We start from the raw sequence: 17,426 nt of genomic DNA, 5'->3' as shown, positions 1-17,426 counted from the left end.
GTGGTGGCAGGCACCTGTAATCCCAGCTACTCGAGAGGCTGAGGCAGAAGAATAGCTTGAACCCGGGAGGCGGGGGTTTCAGTGAGCCAAGATCGCACCATTGCACTCCAGCCTGGGGGACAAGAGCGAGACTTCATCTCAAAAAAAAAAAAGGAAAGAAAAGAAAAGAAAGAAAAAGAAAAAAGAAGTATTTCCCTTTATTCCTTCAGAGTTCTCTACTAAAATGTCTAGTCAAAACCCATCATTTTTACTGACAGTATAGCTGAATTCCAAAGAGAAAACAGCCCCAGGTCACAGAGTTCTTAAGTAATACAGCAGAGTTTTATAAAGCACTGTCCCTTTTACTACAACTCATTTTCTCTTATTGTTATCTAGGAAATCAGTACAAAAGTGATTGCTCCTACCACTCTTGAAAAAAATATATTTACCTAGGAATTTTCAAGTAATGCTTTTCCTAAATGTTTCTGGAACCCAGTGTAAGTGTTTCCACTATAATATAATATACACATTCCTAAAAAGCTTCCATTTTGAATGACCACAAAGTAAAATTAACAGCATTTATGGGAGAAAAGGAGTTGGGGCAGAAAACTTAAAACCTATGCAACTTTATACCTTCAGCACTAACAAAGATAATAATTGGTACCTTAAGAGGAATCATGGAGAGCCCAGGCAGAGAGCTTCATATGGCATGAGGCTGCCTCAAGTGAAATTAAATGCACAAAAACTATTGCAATGCTACAACTTGAAATGGAGTTCTGAGCAGTAAAGCTACCAAGAACCACACAGAGATGTGGGTGTGTCTCCCTGGGGAGAGAGCCCTGCAAGCAAAAGCTCACTTTTACTTTCTTAAAATAGACCTGGAAGGGTTTCTGCCTGTGTAGCAGCTGAGCTGAGACTGTTTTCCTTTCCGGCTGAGGGTTATAACCTACTGCAGCTATTCTGGGCCTCCTTGCTTAGGAAAAACCACTAAGAAACCAACACAACTTCCATCTAACATTATTCTGTTTGCCAACTACATATAAGCTAATTGGTGTTCTAGAAATGTGTTTTAGTAGCATAGACTGTATTACAAACCAGAGATGCCATTAGAAATCTGGTAAGTTTGAGAAATTCCCACAGTAAATCAGCGGATTAAGTGGGAAAGGGAAATTAGTATTTGGATTTTCACTTTTTCTTCCTTATATCCTTGAACAGTCACACGTTACCTTTAACACTTTGAAACTTTAAAAATAATGAGTGACAGGTTTTGGTAAGCTATCAAGTTTGCCTATCCAATTTAATTAGCTAGAATTAAGTCAAAATCATTAAGAGTTTATAAGCATCATGGTACACAAACATCCCTCCAAATTATTATTTTCAGTAGTAAATTCTTACCTGAAGCACAATAGGATCAATGCAAGTAAACTTAGTTTCTTCTCTGTAGAGATACTCAATGGAACACTTCAACAGAAGAATTTTGGGGTTTTTAATACAAGAATTCATCTACAAAAAATGAACAGTTTGTTAAAGTGTTTAAAGGTTTGCATTTTACAGCCCTCCTTTAATTATAACTTTAAATCTATATTGTTCATAATTCCTACTAACTTAATGTATCTCATATTAGTATTAATACACTCTCATTTAGCTCTTTTACGGTATTAAATTTTTTCAAAGCAAATAATATGTTCAGAACAATGCAAAATTCTTCAAAAAATGGCTTTTCTTTAATACTACTTTGATCTTCTATACTCTTTAACTTTTTTTTTTATTTCTGATGTTGTAAGAAGAGACATCATGCCCTGAGTGTGCACGGAGGGAGCAGTATTTAATGACAGGTTACTTCACAAACTCCAAGAAATAAGCAACTTTAAAAGCATATTTTAGTCTTTCTAAAATTCAAGAGAAGAGGGAGAAAAGAATTAAAATGCCTCCTGAACATATTGCTAATAGAATAAATTTCCAAACAATCATTAAGGTGGCAAGCTGAAATAGGTAACATGAAGTTCAAAAAGAAAATCTGAAAGCATCTCAAGAAGCAGAGACTCAAATAATATACCCTAACCGTGTGCTTAAAGCCACAGGCAGAATAGCAATTGAGGTTTCAGGCTGACCAAGTTTATGGACCCTAAACTGGCAAACAGTTCCGAAAACAGTGACTCACCAGCTGGGAAACTCAATTCAGGACTCTTTTTAGCAACTACAAATCAAGGACTATCTCTAATCAGTGGGGCAAGACAGTCATTCATGCATATGTTTCCACCACACCCACATACAAATTTTCCTCACTTTCTGAGAAGGCACAACATACTTACCTCTTAATTCAACAAATATCATTTAATTTGGTTTAAAGTTCTCCTTTAAAGGGTAATGTGTGGTTTTAGTAAGGCTCTGTGTAGAAATATTGACTGATGTGGAATTATTGCAATCAAATATGCGATAAGTACAAAACTGAAGCCAAGAATATTTTTATTTATCTATGGTCACTAATAATTTTCAGGAATCTTAATGCCTTAAAAAAAAACTATATTAAGCTCAACTTAGAAAAAAGTGAAAACGAGACTAGAATTCATCCATCTGGTTGCTCAGGCTAGAAATCTGCCTCAGCTCTCGCTGTAACAAAATCAGTATCCCCAGAAGCGGGGCCAGGGTATCTCTGTTTTGAATGTTTCCCCTGGTGATTCTGAAGCACAGCAAGGTTTGAGAACACTACTATAGATCCATGGTATCTCAAAACGCAAGGATCAACAAATGACACTGGAAACACCTGAAGTGCCTTTTTTTTTTTTTTTTTTTTTTTTTGAGATGGAGTCTCGCTCTGTTGCCCAGGCTGGAGTGCAGTGGCGTGATCTCGGCTCACTGCAACCTTCACCTCCCAGGTTCAACAGATTCTTCTGCCTCAGCCTCCCGAGTAGCTGAGACTACAGGCACACGCCACCACGCCAGCTAATTTTTGTATTTTTAGTAGAGACGGGGTTTCACCATACGGCCAAGCTGGTCTCAAAGTCCTGACCTCGTGATCTGCCAGCCTTGGCCTCCCAAAGCACTGGGATTACACACTCGGCCTAGTGCCTACTTTAAATACAGTACCACCATTTCCCTAACATCCATACACTCCCATTGCCCTTAACCTACTGAATGAGAATTTCTAGGGGTTAGGCTAAGAACAGACATTTTTAAAAGGTCCACATGTGATCTCAATGTATGTACACTACATTGAGAATCAAAAGATTTCAGAATAAAGTTCAAGACCTTTAATGAGATACAAAGCCCTTGCCTGCTTTCTCCAGCTTCATCTACATTGCCCATATTACACCTTAGGAGCTCAGTCTCCTTAATACCCCAGGTTATCTCACTCCACTCCTTTGTGCTGGTGCTACAAAGATATAAGGTGAGAAGGATAACAGAAGAAGACTGACGGTTCTGTAGCTGAACACTAGAAGAGCTATCAGTTTTAGAATGCTAAGCCTCTGGAAGGACTCCAGCCTACCAGAGAAACCCTGTCTCCCTAAGATGTAACAGGATCAGGAGATAAATAATGCCAGTATCTTATCATTCTGTCAATCTAGAAGCCTGATCCTCCCTCCTTCCTCCTTCTGTCTGGTGAATTCCCATTATTCAAATTCTAATCCATTCATCCTCAGCTCTGGGAAATCTTCCCTGAACCTACCAAATTTCACCCCTATGGCAGATACAGCTGCCTTTCATTGTCCATTTCTTCCATGACTAAGGTGCCCCAACTTGTTACCTAAGCACACAGCCATGGTTTGCTGAACTTCACTGCTGAACTGAATCACATTACCTTTTTATGTGCAATGTTCTTGGTACAAACAAAGCCATTGACAACCACAGAATCAAACTTCTTTCCACCTGGGATCTAATGGAACAATTAAGAAAACAATAAAATTCAATGGTAACATGCTTAGAATCTAGTTAGATGTACACTATTATTTCTTTCCATTTTTTTAACTATTATGTAATCAAATACGAATAAAAAATTTCAGGAAACAATTCTTCCTTTCAACCAATGATCAATGGCATCTCTGTATGCCTCTGTTTTCCCATCCCCTGTTCTCTAATGTACTATACTAGAACTCTAAAGTACTCACTGACTGAATAAACTAGTGCCATGTGGCAGTTAACACTATTGTTTAAGTTAAATATCATTGGGAAAAAGCACACACAGGACTCCATTACTATCTAAATTAGGGGTGTCCAATCTTTCGACTTCCCTGGGCCTCACTGGAAGAATTGTATTGGGCCACATATAAAATACACTAATAATAGCTGATGAGCTTAAAAAAAAAAATCGCAAAAAATGTCATAATGTTTTAAGAAAGTTTATGAATTGGTGTTGGGCCGGATTCAAAGCAGTCTTGGGCTGCATGCAGCCCACAGGCCACGAGTGGGACAAGCTTGATCTAAATAAAGCAAATTACCCACTGCTTTTCCTCAGAACAGTGATCACAATCTGTGAGAACAGGCTTTCTCATAGCTGACTTGTCAAGAAGAGGAAGCAAGAAAGGAAGAACCTATATCTGTTTGGGTTCCCAACTCATCTCCGATATAACTCATCCTTTCCATTCACCTCTCACTTCCTATGCGTGGCTTCCACGACTCCTAAGTGCACTGCTAACAAACAAAGCAGACAGCAAAACCTCCTACTCTTCACCTAGCACCCCTCAGGGTAATGACTCTTTTCAGATTACCATTAAGACAAAAATTACAATCAGTCCTGCCTCATCAGTTCCTAGCATTAGTAAAACATTAGCAGAGCTTACTTTTTTGATGTGGACAAACTGACGGATATCCATGTCATCATCCTGGTTCTTGACATCAGGTCGGACTGTCTGAACAACCTGGCAGACCAATGACACGATGATGTCCCTCCAAGATGATGACAGTGAGTCACTATGGAGCAACTGCTGGAGTAGTGCCATCATGTGGTTATGATTAGCTGAACTACAAAAATATTATAAGGAAGAAGTTTGCATAGTTAATACTGCCAGAGACAATAATTCTGATGGTAAAACAAGCAGCCTACAAAGAAATAAACATTTCAATTATGGCTCACAGATAAGATTTTCTAGGTCAATATCATTCTTTCATTATATCTGTACCTTAAGGATTTTGCATATAAATGAAATCTGAATATCTTCCACTAAGAAGTCCCCTGCAATTGATTGAAATGAAATTTTAACACGTAAAATGGGGACAGACAAGCATAGTTTGGGGCTTCTGTTTTTGTTTTTTTCTCTGAGACGAAGTCTTGCTCTGTTGCCTAGGTTGGAGTGCAGTGGCGCGATCTCAGCTCACTGCAACCTCCGCCTCTTGAGTTCAAGCAATCCTCCTGTCTCAACCTCCGAGTAGTTGGGATTACAGGCCGGCGCCACCACGCCTGGCTAATTTTTGTATTATTAGTAGAGATGGGGTTTTACCACGTTGGCCAGGCTGGTCTCAACCTTCTGACCTTGTGATCCTCCCGCCTCATCCTCCCAAAGTGCTGGGATTACAGGCGTGAGCCACCGCACCCAGCTGGGGCTCTTGGTTTTATAAGAAATTTAATCACAAGTCAAAATGGACTTTATTTCCTAGTATTTATTTCCTAGTATTCTTAGTATTTTTTTACTTTCTAAGGAAAAAGAAAAAGACCTCCCTTTTTAAGAGGAATGATGCATATGCTTATCAAGTCACTGAAGATAATAAAAGTGAAAAATTAAAATTAAAAATTTCATTGCCTTACAGCAACCTCTCCATGGCTTGTTTCTCCCCATTCTCCTCCCTCAGGAGCTCCAGGTTGTTATGATGCCAGCCCAAAGGTGTGAAAGGCAGCTCTTTGGATTTTTCCTCTACTCGACGATTAAATAAGGATTCTAAGTACAATATAAAATAAGAAGTTATTACTTCATTGTCCTGTTTTATACCATCTACTCATATATTTAGAAATTGCCCTTTGTCTTTATAAATGTTTTAAGTTAGCCAACATAAATTATTGGTGTAAAAAGGCAAGAACATGTAATAAACATATAAATAAAATGCCTAAGAAAATACATACAAATACGTAAAATACACTAAAAATACAGAAATGCAAGAATTAAGAAGAGCAGTAATTGGCAACAGCCAAAATCAGAAACAGAACTGTGAAAATCAAATGTACACAACTAAGACTCTCAAGCCAATAAGTATAAGCACAGCTTCTGATAAGCAAATAAAATGAAACTTTTGCTTCTCCTTTGAATTTTTAAAAACGAGGGTGTTAATTTCCCCTTTAAAATCACAAACTGGGCCACGCGTGGTAGCTCACGCCTGTAATTCCAACACTTTGGGAGGCCGAGGTGGGCAGATCACCTAAGGTCAGGAGTTGGAGACCAGCCTGGCCAACATGGCGAAACCCCATCTCTACTTAAAACACAAAAATTAGCTGGGCGTGTTGGCAGACGCCTGTAATCCCAGCTACAAGGGAGGCTGAGGCAGGAGAATCACCTGAACCTAGGAGGCAGAGATTGCAGTGAGCCAAGATCGCACCACTGCACTCCAACCTGAGTGACAGAGCAAGACTCCATCTCAAAAAAAAAAAAAAAAAATCACAAACTGAAAACTGCATTCAACAGAAATCTGAATGCTGGCAAAAGAACACATGATAGCGTGGGTGATGAATTTTCAAGAAAGAAGCTCAGCTCAGATATCACAAAACAACAGATGACAGTGTAGAAAGTCTATTCAGACAATCCTCAATAGTGTTTCTCTTTCAATATTGGCACACGGGTTTTTAAACAAAATTTTAGCAAGACAGACTCAAAAACATAAATATTAAAACATAGTAAATAGCATTTATGTAGAATTTGTGTAAAATCTTTAAATTTTTTAAAGAATGAATGAAAATAGTTAAGACAAAAAACAAATAATAAATGCTTAACAAAAAAATATGTTCACTAAATAACTGTTGAATAATCTGACCAAATAAGTGGAAAGAAAAGAAGTGGGAAATGCTTACAAAAATTCTCTAACCTGTCCCCTCTTAAAAGCAAAACAAACAAACAAAAAAACTTCCACCAAACAGCCCAGCAGATTACACAGTAAAGTATATGTCCATGACATGTGAAGTACAAGAACTGCGCATTTCAATTACATAAAGGGCCACTCTGAAAACTTCTAGCTGAACCAGATGCTTGGAAGTGAATTTAGAAGCATTGCCAAGCTATCAGATAAGCTGCAGTGGCCTCCTTGTACCAGCTTGCCTTCTCTCTTTGATCTGAAACCCTGGGAGCCAAGAAGGAAGGGAAATTTTCTCCCATTGTCTGAGGCCTAACCAGTGGAGTACTATGGACTAACTAAGAATGCCTTTAGGAAGCTAAGCTAAGTAGGGAAGGAATAGGAGAAGGCTAATACTTTTCTATTCTCCTTTTGTGTCCAAAAGAAATTCATCAGCAGAGTTAGTTCTTTATCCTCTACTGCCTACTTCTCTTCCTCACTCCACAGGGCAAGCAGCATCCTTAACTGGAGATCTGCCTGTGGGCTTTTTGACAAATTTGACAATCCTTGATGATATTTATATCAATACTTAATATTATATTCACAATATAGTTAAGTGTAAACTATGTCTTTAAAAGAATTAAGTTCAAATTCTACTTAAAAGTTTTTAAACAATTACTTTTCACACCAGAGACGACCTCCTCGCAAGCCAAGTCCAAGTTTACCTTCTTGGTTCTCAACATTCTCAAAATCATTATACATATTAAAAACTGTGTTCCCATGATACTACCATAATCAAATATATTTTCAGCACCTTCTCTGGGCCAATCAATGTGCTAAGCCCTAAGTATATCCTCATGAAAAAAAGAGACACCATTCCACATACAGCTTTTTATAAAATTACCTTTGATGAAAGCGTCACTTATTGAGAGCTGTTGTCCTCCAGTGTCAGAAATCAAATACTCTGCATACCAGGGAGACAACAGAGAGGAGGAACAAAAAGAGAGACATATGACTATAACATGTCAGCATAATTATATAGAGAATACGCCCACACACAAAATATTACTCACACTAAACCCATCACTGCCCAGCAAATTCAAGAAAGCTTTGGGTCAAAATGCCTCTTTATACTTGTTCTATGCACTTCATACTAAACTTAAGTAGACTTGCATTAATAACACAATAGAGCTGTGAAAACAATTCTCCTTAATTCAAATGTCAGATAGAGAAATGTTTTTCTCTTACCAAAACCAACCGGTTTATGAAAATTAAGATCTTCAGATACTTGTACGACCATCCTAAAAGATTACAGTTCTTTTCACGTGTAACTTGATGATTTAACAAATAATCACTTTGCCTATGCACAAAGTAGTTCATACAGAAACCCACCTGATAAAACAATATAAACTTTTTTCAAATTTCAGAATATAAGCTATAAAACAAATTAATACAGAAGTGACATTGGCAGGAATAAAGATAAAACTCATCAGTATTTGTATTAGTTCCAAATAAGTGTTTTTGTTTTTCAAAAATTATACCAAACACAGCCAAATTTTTGCTAGACATTAACTGAACACACTCTGAACGCTTTTAATATATTAAATAGTTTTCTTACAAGTGAAACTTATTCTTTACTTCCCCGTGAACTTTCTCTAGGTCTGTGACCAAGCATAGCTCAAATGGGGTTCTTTCCACTATGCAAATTAAAACACAATGCATGTTAACTCCTTTAAGGTAAAGGATCTCCACAAAATTTTCTCCAAGTGCATTTATAAACAATTGGACTTTAAAAGTTACTATGTTTACAAGCCAATATGCTCATCCTTCCAACCAGGAACAAAGAAAATATTTTATTTAGAAAGTTCAAGTGCACTATGCCAAATACAATAAAATCGAGTATGTGGACAAGATAGATGTTATACTTTATTTCTACTCTTCCCTCACAGAAATGAGTAACATCAAATCCTATTAGTTCAATTAATGTTTTGTTCTTTACCAGCCTTCTCACACTAAAGCTTAATTGTATCTATATGAGACTCCAGAAATGGTGGATTTTCCCCATTTAGTTATGAAAAAAATTCAAACCTACAGAAAATGCTGTATACCATCCACCTGAGTTCAACAATTGTTAAAGATTTGCCATATATGTGTATGTTTCTTCCCCCCGATCAGAGTTACACACATCATGACACTTTACCACTAGGACATCAGCACAACTCTCATAAAAATAAAGGTATTCTTCTCTATAGCCACAATATTATTTACATATTTGAGGAAATTAACAATGTCTTAATAGCACAGAATTAGCCCATACTCAAGTTTATCCAACTGTCCCCAAATGTTTTTAATCCAGTTTTTTTTCTTAAGCCTCGATGCAATCAAGTTCACACACGGCATTTGGTTCCTGTATCTCTTCATTCTCTTTTAATCTAGAACAGATCTCCTGTCTTTTTTTCTTTTCATAACATGAATTTAAAAGAACCCAGGTCAAATGTTCTGTGCAATGTCCCACATTTGGAGTACAATCCATTGTTTTCTCATGGTGTGTTTAACTGGCTCCTCTACCCCATGTTTTGCTATACACGAAAAACTACATCTAGAGATTTACGGAAGCCATGATTTTCACCTTCTTCTCTAGGTTTTACTTGCTAACTTTCCAAGAATAGTTCAGAATCCTGTTTGTAATACATAATAAAATATATTTTAACTGTACAATTCTCCAAGACCAAAATGAAAAATTAAGCCAGTTTTACGAGCTTCTGAAAATAGGGTTTTCTCACTTAAGACAGAAAGCATAAGTAGTATTTTTTAAAGTACAGATATTTCAACCAATTTTATAAATCCAATTTTCCTCAGCCTGAAACAATATAGGACAATCCATAAGAAAATATTTAATAAGTACTACCTTTAATTTCAATGTAAAGATAAAAACCATTCCCATTTGTATTTATACAAAGGGAATGAAAACCAGAGGCAAAAGAATTCTCTTATTTTTTCACACAACTACCAGTCTCCCTGGAAATCTGTATTTTCTGGTAATCAGTGTTCATCTTGACTATAACACTCAGCAAACTATTATGCTTCAACTTCACAAGAAAAAATGTAAAAAGAATAACTCGTTAGTATGTTAAAAACTAAGAGAGAACTGTGAAAGCCAGCAATACTTATTAAGAGACTTTTAAAGTCTTCAAATTATAAGGCTGCAAATGACCTAAGAGGTCAATTTAATAATTATCTTCTTCCTAATGCTGGAACTTCCTCTGTAATATTCTCACTGAGTAGGCTAAAGGATTATCATTTCTTTTCAATTCTAGATCTAGATTTTTCAGTTCACAGATTTAGAATTAAAAGAAAACTTAGAAGTCCCCAAGTCTATATAACACATCACCCAACGTGGGCATCTGTCCTCAGTAACCATGACAGGTGGACATTCAGACACAACCTGGACGCTTACCATGCAATGGCAAAAGTTCACTACTCCCAACTACTGAGTCTAGTTCTTCCTTCAGCCATATGCAAAATAAATATAATTTCTTTCAGGTACTCTTCAGATACCTAAAGGAAACAACAAGTCTTTTTTCCATTTTAAATAGTCCAGCTTTCCTTAGCATGGTTTTCAGATGTCTTAGGATCCTGGCAACCTCGTTCTATTCATAAATGAGAACTGAACACAAAACAGTAAATTGGATACTCATTCTAGACATTATATGGCCACTAATGAAATCTATTATTGCCCTAGGGAGTGCTGGGGAGTGCGGGGTTGGCACATCACACTATTAGGTTTGCAAATAACTAAAACTTAGATCTTTATCACACAAATTATTAAGAGTGACTTTCTCCAAAGTACTAATAGTAAACATGTTAAGCCTTATTATTTTATGTTTAACTGTGTTAACTTTCATCTTGTTAGTCTCCATCTATTGCTTGAGAAAATAAAGATCTTTAAATGTCAATTCTGCTATCCAACACGCTAGCCATTCTTTCCAGATCTTAATTATTTGTGGATCTAAAAAAAACATTAAAAGTGCTGACCAAAAAAAAAGTGAACAACACTAAATACAGAGTCAAATCCCTATAACATAACCTAGGAGCATCCGCTTCCTGTTGACATCAAATTATTAATTATCCTTTCAATATTTTGTACAACAAGCTACAAATCCATGTGTTAATACTAGTAGTGGGCCGGGTGCGGTGGCTCACGCCTGTAATCCCAGCACTTTGGGAGGCCGAGGTTGGATTGCCTGAGGTCAGGAGTTGGAGACCAGCCTGACCAACAGGGTGAAACCCTGTCTCTACTAAAAATACAAAAATTAGCCAGGCATGGTGGCAGGCGCCTATAATCCCAGCTACTTGGGAGGCTAAGACAGGAGAATCGCTTTAACCCGGAAGGCGGAGGTTGCAGTGAGCCAAGACCGGGCCATTGCACTCCATCCTGGACAACAAGAGCAAAATTTCGTCTCAAAAAAAAAAAAAAAAACTAGTAGTGTTATCATAAGCTCTTACATTCACCAGATACACTACACTCTTTGTGTTTTTCATATTAAAAGCTCATGCTAAGTAGAATGGTGGTTACCAGAGGTTGAGGGAGTGAAGGGAATGGGGAGAGATGCTAGTCAAAGGGTAGAAAGTTTCATTCAGACAGGAGGAATAAGTTTTTGAGATATACTGTATAGCACAATGACTATAGTTAATAATAGTGTATTGTATATTTCAAAATTGCTAAGAGTAAATTTCAAAGGTTCTCACCACTAAGAATAATACAGAATTTATTTATTTATTTATTTATTTATTTATTTATTTTATTTTTTTTTTTTTTTTTTTTTTTTTTTTTTTTTTAAGATAAAGTCTCAATCTGTCACCGAGGCTGGATTGCAGTGGCAAAATCATGGCTCACTGCAGCCTCAACCTGCCAAGCTCAAGAAATCCTCCCACCTCAGCCTCCCAAATAGCTGGGACCACAGGTGCACACCACCACACCCGACTAATTTTTTTGTATTTTTTTGTAGAGATGGGGTTTTGCCACATTGCCCAAACTGGTCTTGAACTCCTAGACTCAAGCAGTCCGCCTGCCTCAGCCACCCAACGTGCTGGGATTACAGGCATGAGCCACTGCACCCTGCCCCAACAAAAAGGATTTGAAATGATGAATATGTTCATTAGTTTGGTTTAATAAACATATCTATCATTTCAAATCCTTATTCCTTAATCATTCCATATTTTATACATACTTTGTAACATCTTTTTATATCCCATAAATATATACAATTATAATTTGTCAATTTACAATTTTAAAAATAAAGCTCATACAGACTCCAAAGCCTGCGCTTTAAACAAATATGACCATTGCCTTTGCCTCTTTTACCATACTTCAAGTACGAAATTGTCCTCTTCGTCTACAAAATTATTGAGAGATCATTAAATGTCTTATTAACATCAACAAAGATAGTATCTATTATAGTCTTCTGATTTATCAATCTTGTATCACCATAAAAAATGAAAACGGGGTTTTGGAATGACTTACTTTGCTTAACCAGTGCTGGCGCCCAGTCACCACCAATCCCTTTTCTAAATACCACAGTACATTCTGCTTACTACACTTCTCTACATTTTGCCGGCTTCCAAAGTCAAATCAAGAACCTATCTTTAAAAAAAAAAAATGCACCTATCACTATAGTCATCTAGACTCTCTCCTACTCTTCGAAACTCTTCAACGATAACAAACTCCGGCTCCATGATCCCAGATCCAAAGTCTTTCAATAACCTGGCATATAGTTTGCCTAAACCTGGCAACAGACTTATTTAAAAAACCATTAATTCTCTATCTCTTCATTATCCTGGACTTCACTTTCCTCTTAACCATGTGTACTCTTTCCTGATAAAATTAGTCTAAAGAGCGGGGAGGAAAAAGAAGCCTTCTTTTAGTCATCAATCAATATTATATAAACTTTCCCAAATAACTGGCCTAGTTTTTCTTTCTACCAAACTTTAAATCTTTCTCAGATATCCTTGGCATTTTCTCCAACCTTCAGGGCAAGCTGGACTTCTATTATACTGTCATTTTTCTTAAAAGTGCTGCCCCCTCTTTCAGATTCATTCTCCTATGAAAGTTGCCACTTTCAACTTTGATAGACAATCTTTTTAAAGGATTGAGGGCCAGGCACAGTGGCTTATGCCTGTAATCCCAGCACTTACGGAGGCTAAGGCAGGCGAATCACTTGAGGCCAGGAGTTCAAGACCAGCCTGGCCAACATGGCAAAACCCCACCTTTACTAAAAATACAAAAAATTAGCCGGGCATGGTGGTGCGCACTGGTAATCCCAGCTACTCGGGAGGCTGAGGTGGGAGAATCACTTGAACCCAGGAGGCGGAGGTTGCAGTGAGCCAAGATCACGCCACTGCACTCCAGCCTGGGCAACAGAGCCAGACCCTGTCTCTTAAAAAAAAAAAAAAAGGATTGAGATCAGGGAGGTTCCAAAGGAGTCATATTTTTGTCAACTGCAGGTGCTTCTCCTGTCAATTTCCTTGGAGATACAATCTGGGGTTGTACCATAACAATGTCATTTTTGGAGCCTCCTGTTCCATTCCACTCCGAATGTTCTCAAGTTAGGTTTTCAAAAGTAAGTATCTGACTGTGCTCAGCAGTCTATCCTTCCCTATTACAAATTCCATGATGACAGGTCACTTTCTTCAAGATTTTGAAAACTTCTTTAACAATCCAAGAGATGAAATCATCACCAAGTCAAAAGTATACTTCACATTCTGCTTACAGCAAAATGTGATTGCCAACAGATGTGTCCAGAGAACAGATGTTCATCATCTGTGTGCCCCTGACCCACATCTGTAAGTTTATATTCAAAACCTTCATAATATCCTCCATGTGACCACCATCTATAATTAATTCTCACACAAGTGTCATATCTGCTTTTCCATCCTTTCATACTCACCCAAATATTCTCCATCATTTTTCCAATTTCTATTTTGAGGATTTCCATAAAGATGTCTATCTTACTCGTGTTCAATGGTAGTCAAGTCTCATTAACACACCTTCTCTACTTATTTTTAAATAACATATTCCTTTTTATTACTATAACTCTTTACCATTTTGCCACATCTTGATAATAGTTAATACTGACAACTATGAGAAATTTGTTGGAGAAATATAAACTTGTATCAAATCATTTTAGTATAAATGTTTGGCTCAAAAGCTTCTGTTTTCTGATCATATTCTTAGGCTCAAAATAGAGTGTGCAAAACTTAGGCAAGCATTTCAGATCTAAGTAAGGAGACAATTCCACTTTAGACAGTTATATGTTTAAAATACAAACTCCAGGTAAAATCATGGAATAAAGTGCTTCGTCTTTATAATAATGATTTTTCAGTTATTACAACATAACGAAATCCCACATTTATTTATTTACTCATGTATTTTTTTTTATTCACTTTTACACAATCCCATGATAGGACTATAATTTAAATTGGCTTTTAATTATATCCAATAAAGTAAACCTCATCATCCATTTTAAAAACAGGCATTTCTTATGTGCTGCTATGTTAGATTTTAGTAATGTTTACCTCTTTCTCCTTTTACACCAAATGTCTTTTGAATATGGTCACTATTATTTTTGAGCCGGTAGACTAAAGCATCAAATAAGATAGCTAAAAATAATGAATTCATTTTACATTAGAGAAGAAATTGTTTTAATAAATATAGAATATACATAATAAGCAGTATGAATTATTATGGAGATATTTTGGAATGTGTGAATGATTTTCCCCCAATCTAGTTCAAGCATCTTAATGAGTTTAGTGAAATATTATATTACTGGGTAAGGGCAAAGGCAAATAGGCCTTAAAATGTTAAATGAAGAAAGAGAAAAGAATAGAGCAGAACATCCATGTTATAAATGCAAAGAAATGCCACCTTGGAAGTTGCACATTATGGGAAGAGCAGTCAGATGTAGTTCCTTTTAAAGACTACAAGCTTTACACTGGGCATGGTGGTGCTGAGGGAGAAAACAAGAAATAAAAGGAATCAACCAAAAAAGGTATGGGGAGGAGGTGTGGGAGAAATGAGAAAGGGTAGAACAAAACCCACACCAAATCCCCTCAGCCACGTGGGACAGAGGAAGCCAGAAGGACAGGCTGGCATGAGATCCTATGGCCCAGCTGTCCAGCCTGTGTTTGGATTCCAGATGGTGACTACCTCCTACCTTTTTGGTCAGCAGGGTGAGGGGGCACATGTGGGTACTTGGAGGGCTTCTTGATATGGAAGTTCACGTTGTCCAGCTCCACGTTCAGGCTGATAGAAGCGGCTGAGTCACTGTCCACTGTGGACTGGAAACTGCTGACTGATGTGCGCTTGCTAGGACTGGCAGAATCTTTTAGTGTTGGGAAGGGGAAAGAAATATAGGGAGAGGAGGGGAGTAAAAATGGGTTTTATCAGGGTATTGGAGGAAAGGAGAAAAATGTTTTTTTAATATACAAGCCCAATGTGCAATACCAAAATGGATACAGTATTTTCATGTACTTCTGTGTAGACTTAATAAAATTTGAACAAGTTAAATATAAAATCAATTTTTAAAATGAAGAAATATATTGGAGGTTCTGCAGAGAGAAAGTCTGATATCATAGTGAAGAGATGAGAAAGTTGTCTGCTGCCATATTATTAGTTCAGTTATTTTTAAGCTGCTGCAAACTACAGACTATGGTAAAATCTAGAAATGTCAGCCTAACAAGTTGGTTTAAGAAAATACTGTATCTAAGACAAAGACTGCTATCAGATGTTTCCATTTAGTTGGAGCCATAAATTATAAAGCAGAATTATTTCAACAAACAAGATAATCATTTTATCATACATACACAGTAATGACCCATCAAAACTAAAATGTTAGAAAGTTAAACTCACTAGCCAAATTATCGTCACCTTCTTCAGCTATCTGTTCTGTGTCACTGTCATCAAACTTTATGTCTTTAAACCAGGATGGCTCAGAGTGTCCTTCCACGGAGTTCACTGAGTCACTGTCGGGAGAAGGTGTCTCAGAAAATTCTGTACTCTGAAAGGATGAAGACAGGATCCAAGCAATTGGCCCTCAATGGCAACAATGTTGAGGCTGTCACACTATAAATAAATTGTAGTCCAATATTTCTATGAACCTAACAATTGAATTTTATAAAAATAAACAAATTAACAAAAACCAACTTATAAACCAGAATCATACTGACCAATTCCACTCTTTAAAATTGTAATTTTCGTTAACTAGAAGACTTAAGTAGTATATTAAGAACAAAACATTTTTTTGATACAGATTTTATAGTGTTTCATTTCATGCCTTAGTCCTGAGAGTGAAGATAGCTTAGAATTTATTTTAGCTCTGGGGCAACTCTCTCCAGAACACATCTTGGAAAATAACTTTTAATCAATCATACCACACCAATATTTGGAGTCATTTGTCTCTTCTAACCATTGACTTTCCAATTTTAGTTCACAAAGATGTTACTAAACATTACACAGCTGACCTCTGAACAAGGGTTTAAACTGCATTGGTCTACTTATATGTGGATTTTCTTCTGCCTCTGCTACCCCTGAGACAGCAAAAGCAATCTCTTCTTTTCCTCCCTCCTCCTCAGCCTACTCAACATGAAACGAGGATGAAGACTTTTGTGATGATCCATTTCCACTTAATCAATAGTAAGTATAGTTTCTCTTCCTTATAATTTTCTTCATGTTTCTCTAGCTTACTTTATTGTAAGAATATGGTATATAATCCACACAACATACAAAATATGTATTAATTGCCTGTTATCAATAAAGATTGCAGTCAACAGTAAGCTATTAGTAGTTAAGTTTTAGGGAAGTCAAACATCCGTGAATTTTCAACTATACAGGGGGTCAGTATCCCTAACTCTTAATGGTCAGCTATATATATATATATATATATATATATATATATATGTGTGTGTGTGTGCCTGTGTGTGTATATGTATATATATGTTTATATATGTGTGTGTATATATAACCTATATATTGTATCAAATTACATAAACCAAGAGTGAAAGTATATGTTTTTTTGAAGTTATATCTTTAAATAATTTCCACTTCCCTAAAGTAAAAAAATATATATTCATCAGTATACCATTGTTTTTTGTTTGTTTGTTTGTTTTGAGATGGAGCCTTGCTTTGTCGCCCAGGCTGGAGTGCAGTGACGCAATCTCGGCTCACTGCAAGCTCCACCTCCCAGGTTCACGTCATTCTCCTGTCTCAGCCTCCCAAGTAGCTGGAACCACAGGTGTCCACCACCATGCCTGGCTAATTTTTTTGTATTTTTAGTAGAGACGGGATTTCACCATGTTAGCCAGGATGGTCTCGATCTCCTGACCTCAGGTGATGCACCTGCCTCAGCCTCCCAAAGTGCTGGGATTACAGGCGTGAGCTACCGTACCCAGCCATCATCACTAGTTACACAATAGTTCTACAG

At 36.9% G+C, this 17,426-nt stretch overlaps 1 protein-coding gene across 5 annotated transcripts in view; it reads right to left on the bottom strand.

Moving 5' to 3' along the window:
* Positions 1-17,426, bottom strand: part of PIKFYVE (phosphoinositide kinase, FYVE-type zinc finger containing) — an 88,926-nt gene that overhangs the window by 34,718 nt on the left and 36,782 nt on the right. For 2 of the 5 annotated variants that reach the window (XM_003254011.4, XM_030803303.1), the window contains 7 exons: positions 15,857-16,004; positions 15,162-15,329; positions 7,853-7,912; positions 5,720-5,849; positions 4,758-4,938; positions 3,779-3,853; positions 1,375-1,482 (listed from right to left, as the gene is read on the bottom strand). In XM_003254011.4, coding sequence (XP_003254059.3) covers positions 1,375-1,482; positions 3,779-3,853; positions 4,758-4,938; positions 5,720-5,849; positions 7,853-7,912; positions 15,162-15,329; positions 15,857-16,004 — 870 coding nt within the window. Of the gene's footprint in view, positions 1-1,374; positions 1,483-3,778; positions 3,854-4,757; positions 4,939-5,719; positions 5,850-7,852; positions 7,913-14,625; positions 15,330-15,856; positions 16,005-17,426 lie in introns of those variants that run through there. The other 3 variants (XM_030803304.1, XM_030803305.1, XM_004092017.3) reach the window with 2 other exon arrangements.

Source organism: Nomascus leucogenys, chromosome 22a, assembly GCF_006542625.1.
Source record: "Nomascus leucogenys isolate Asia chromosome 22a, Asia_NLE_v1, whole genome shotgun sequence".
Classification (NCBI taxonomy): domain Eukaryota; kingdom Metazoa; phylum Chordata; class Mammalia; order Primates; family Hylobatidae; genus Nomascus; species Nomascus leucogenys.
This window is presented reverse-complemented; position numbering and strand designations above follow the sequence as displayed.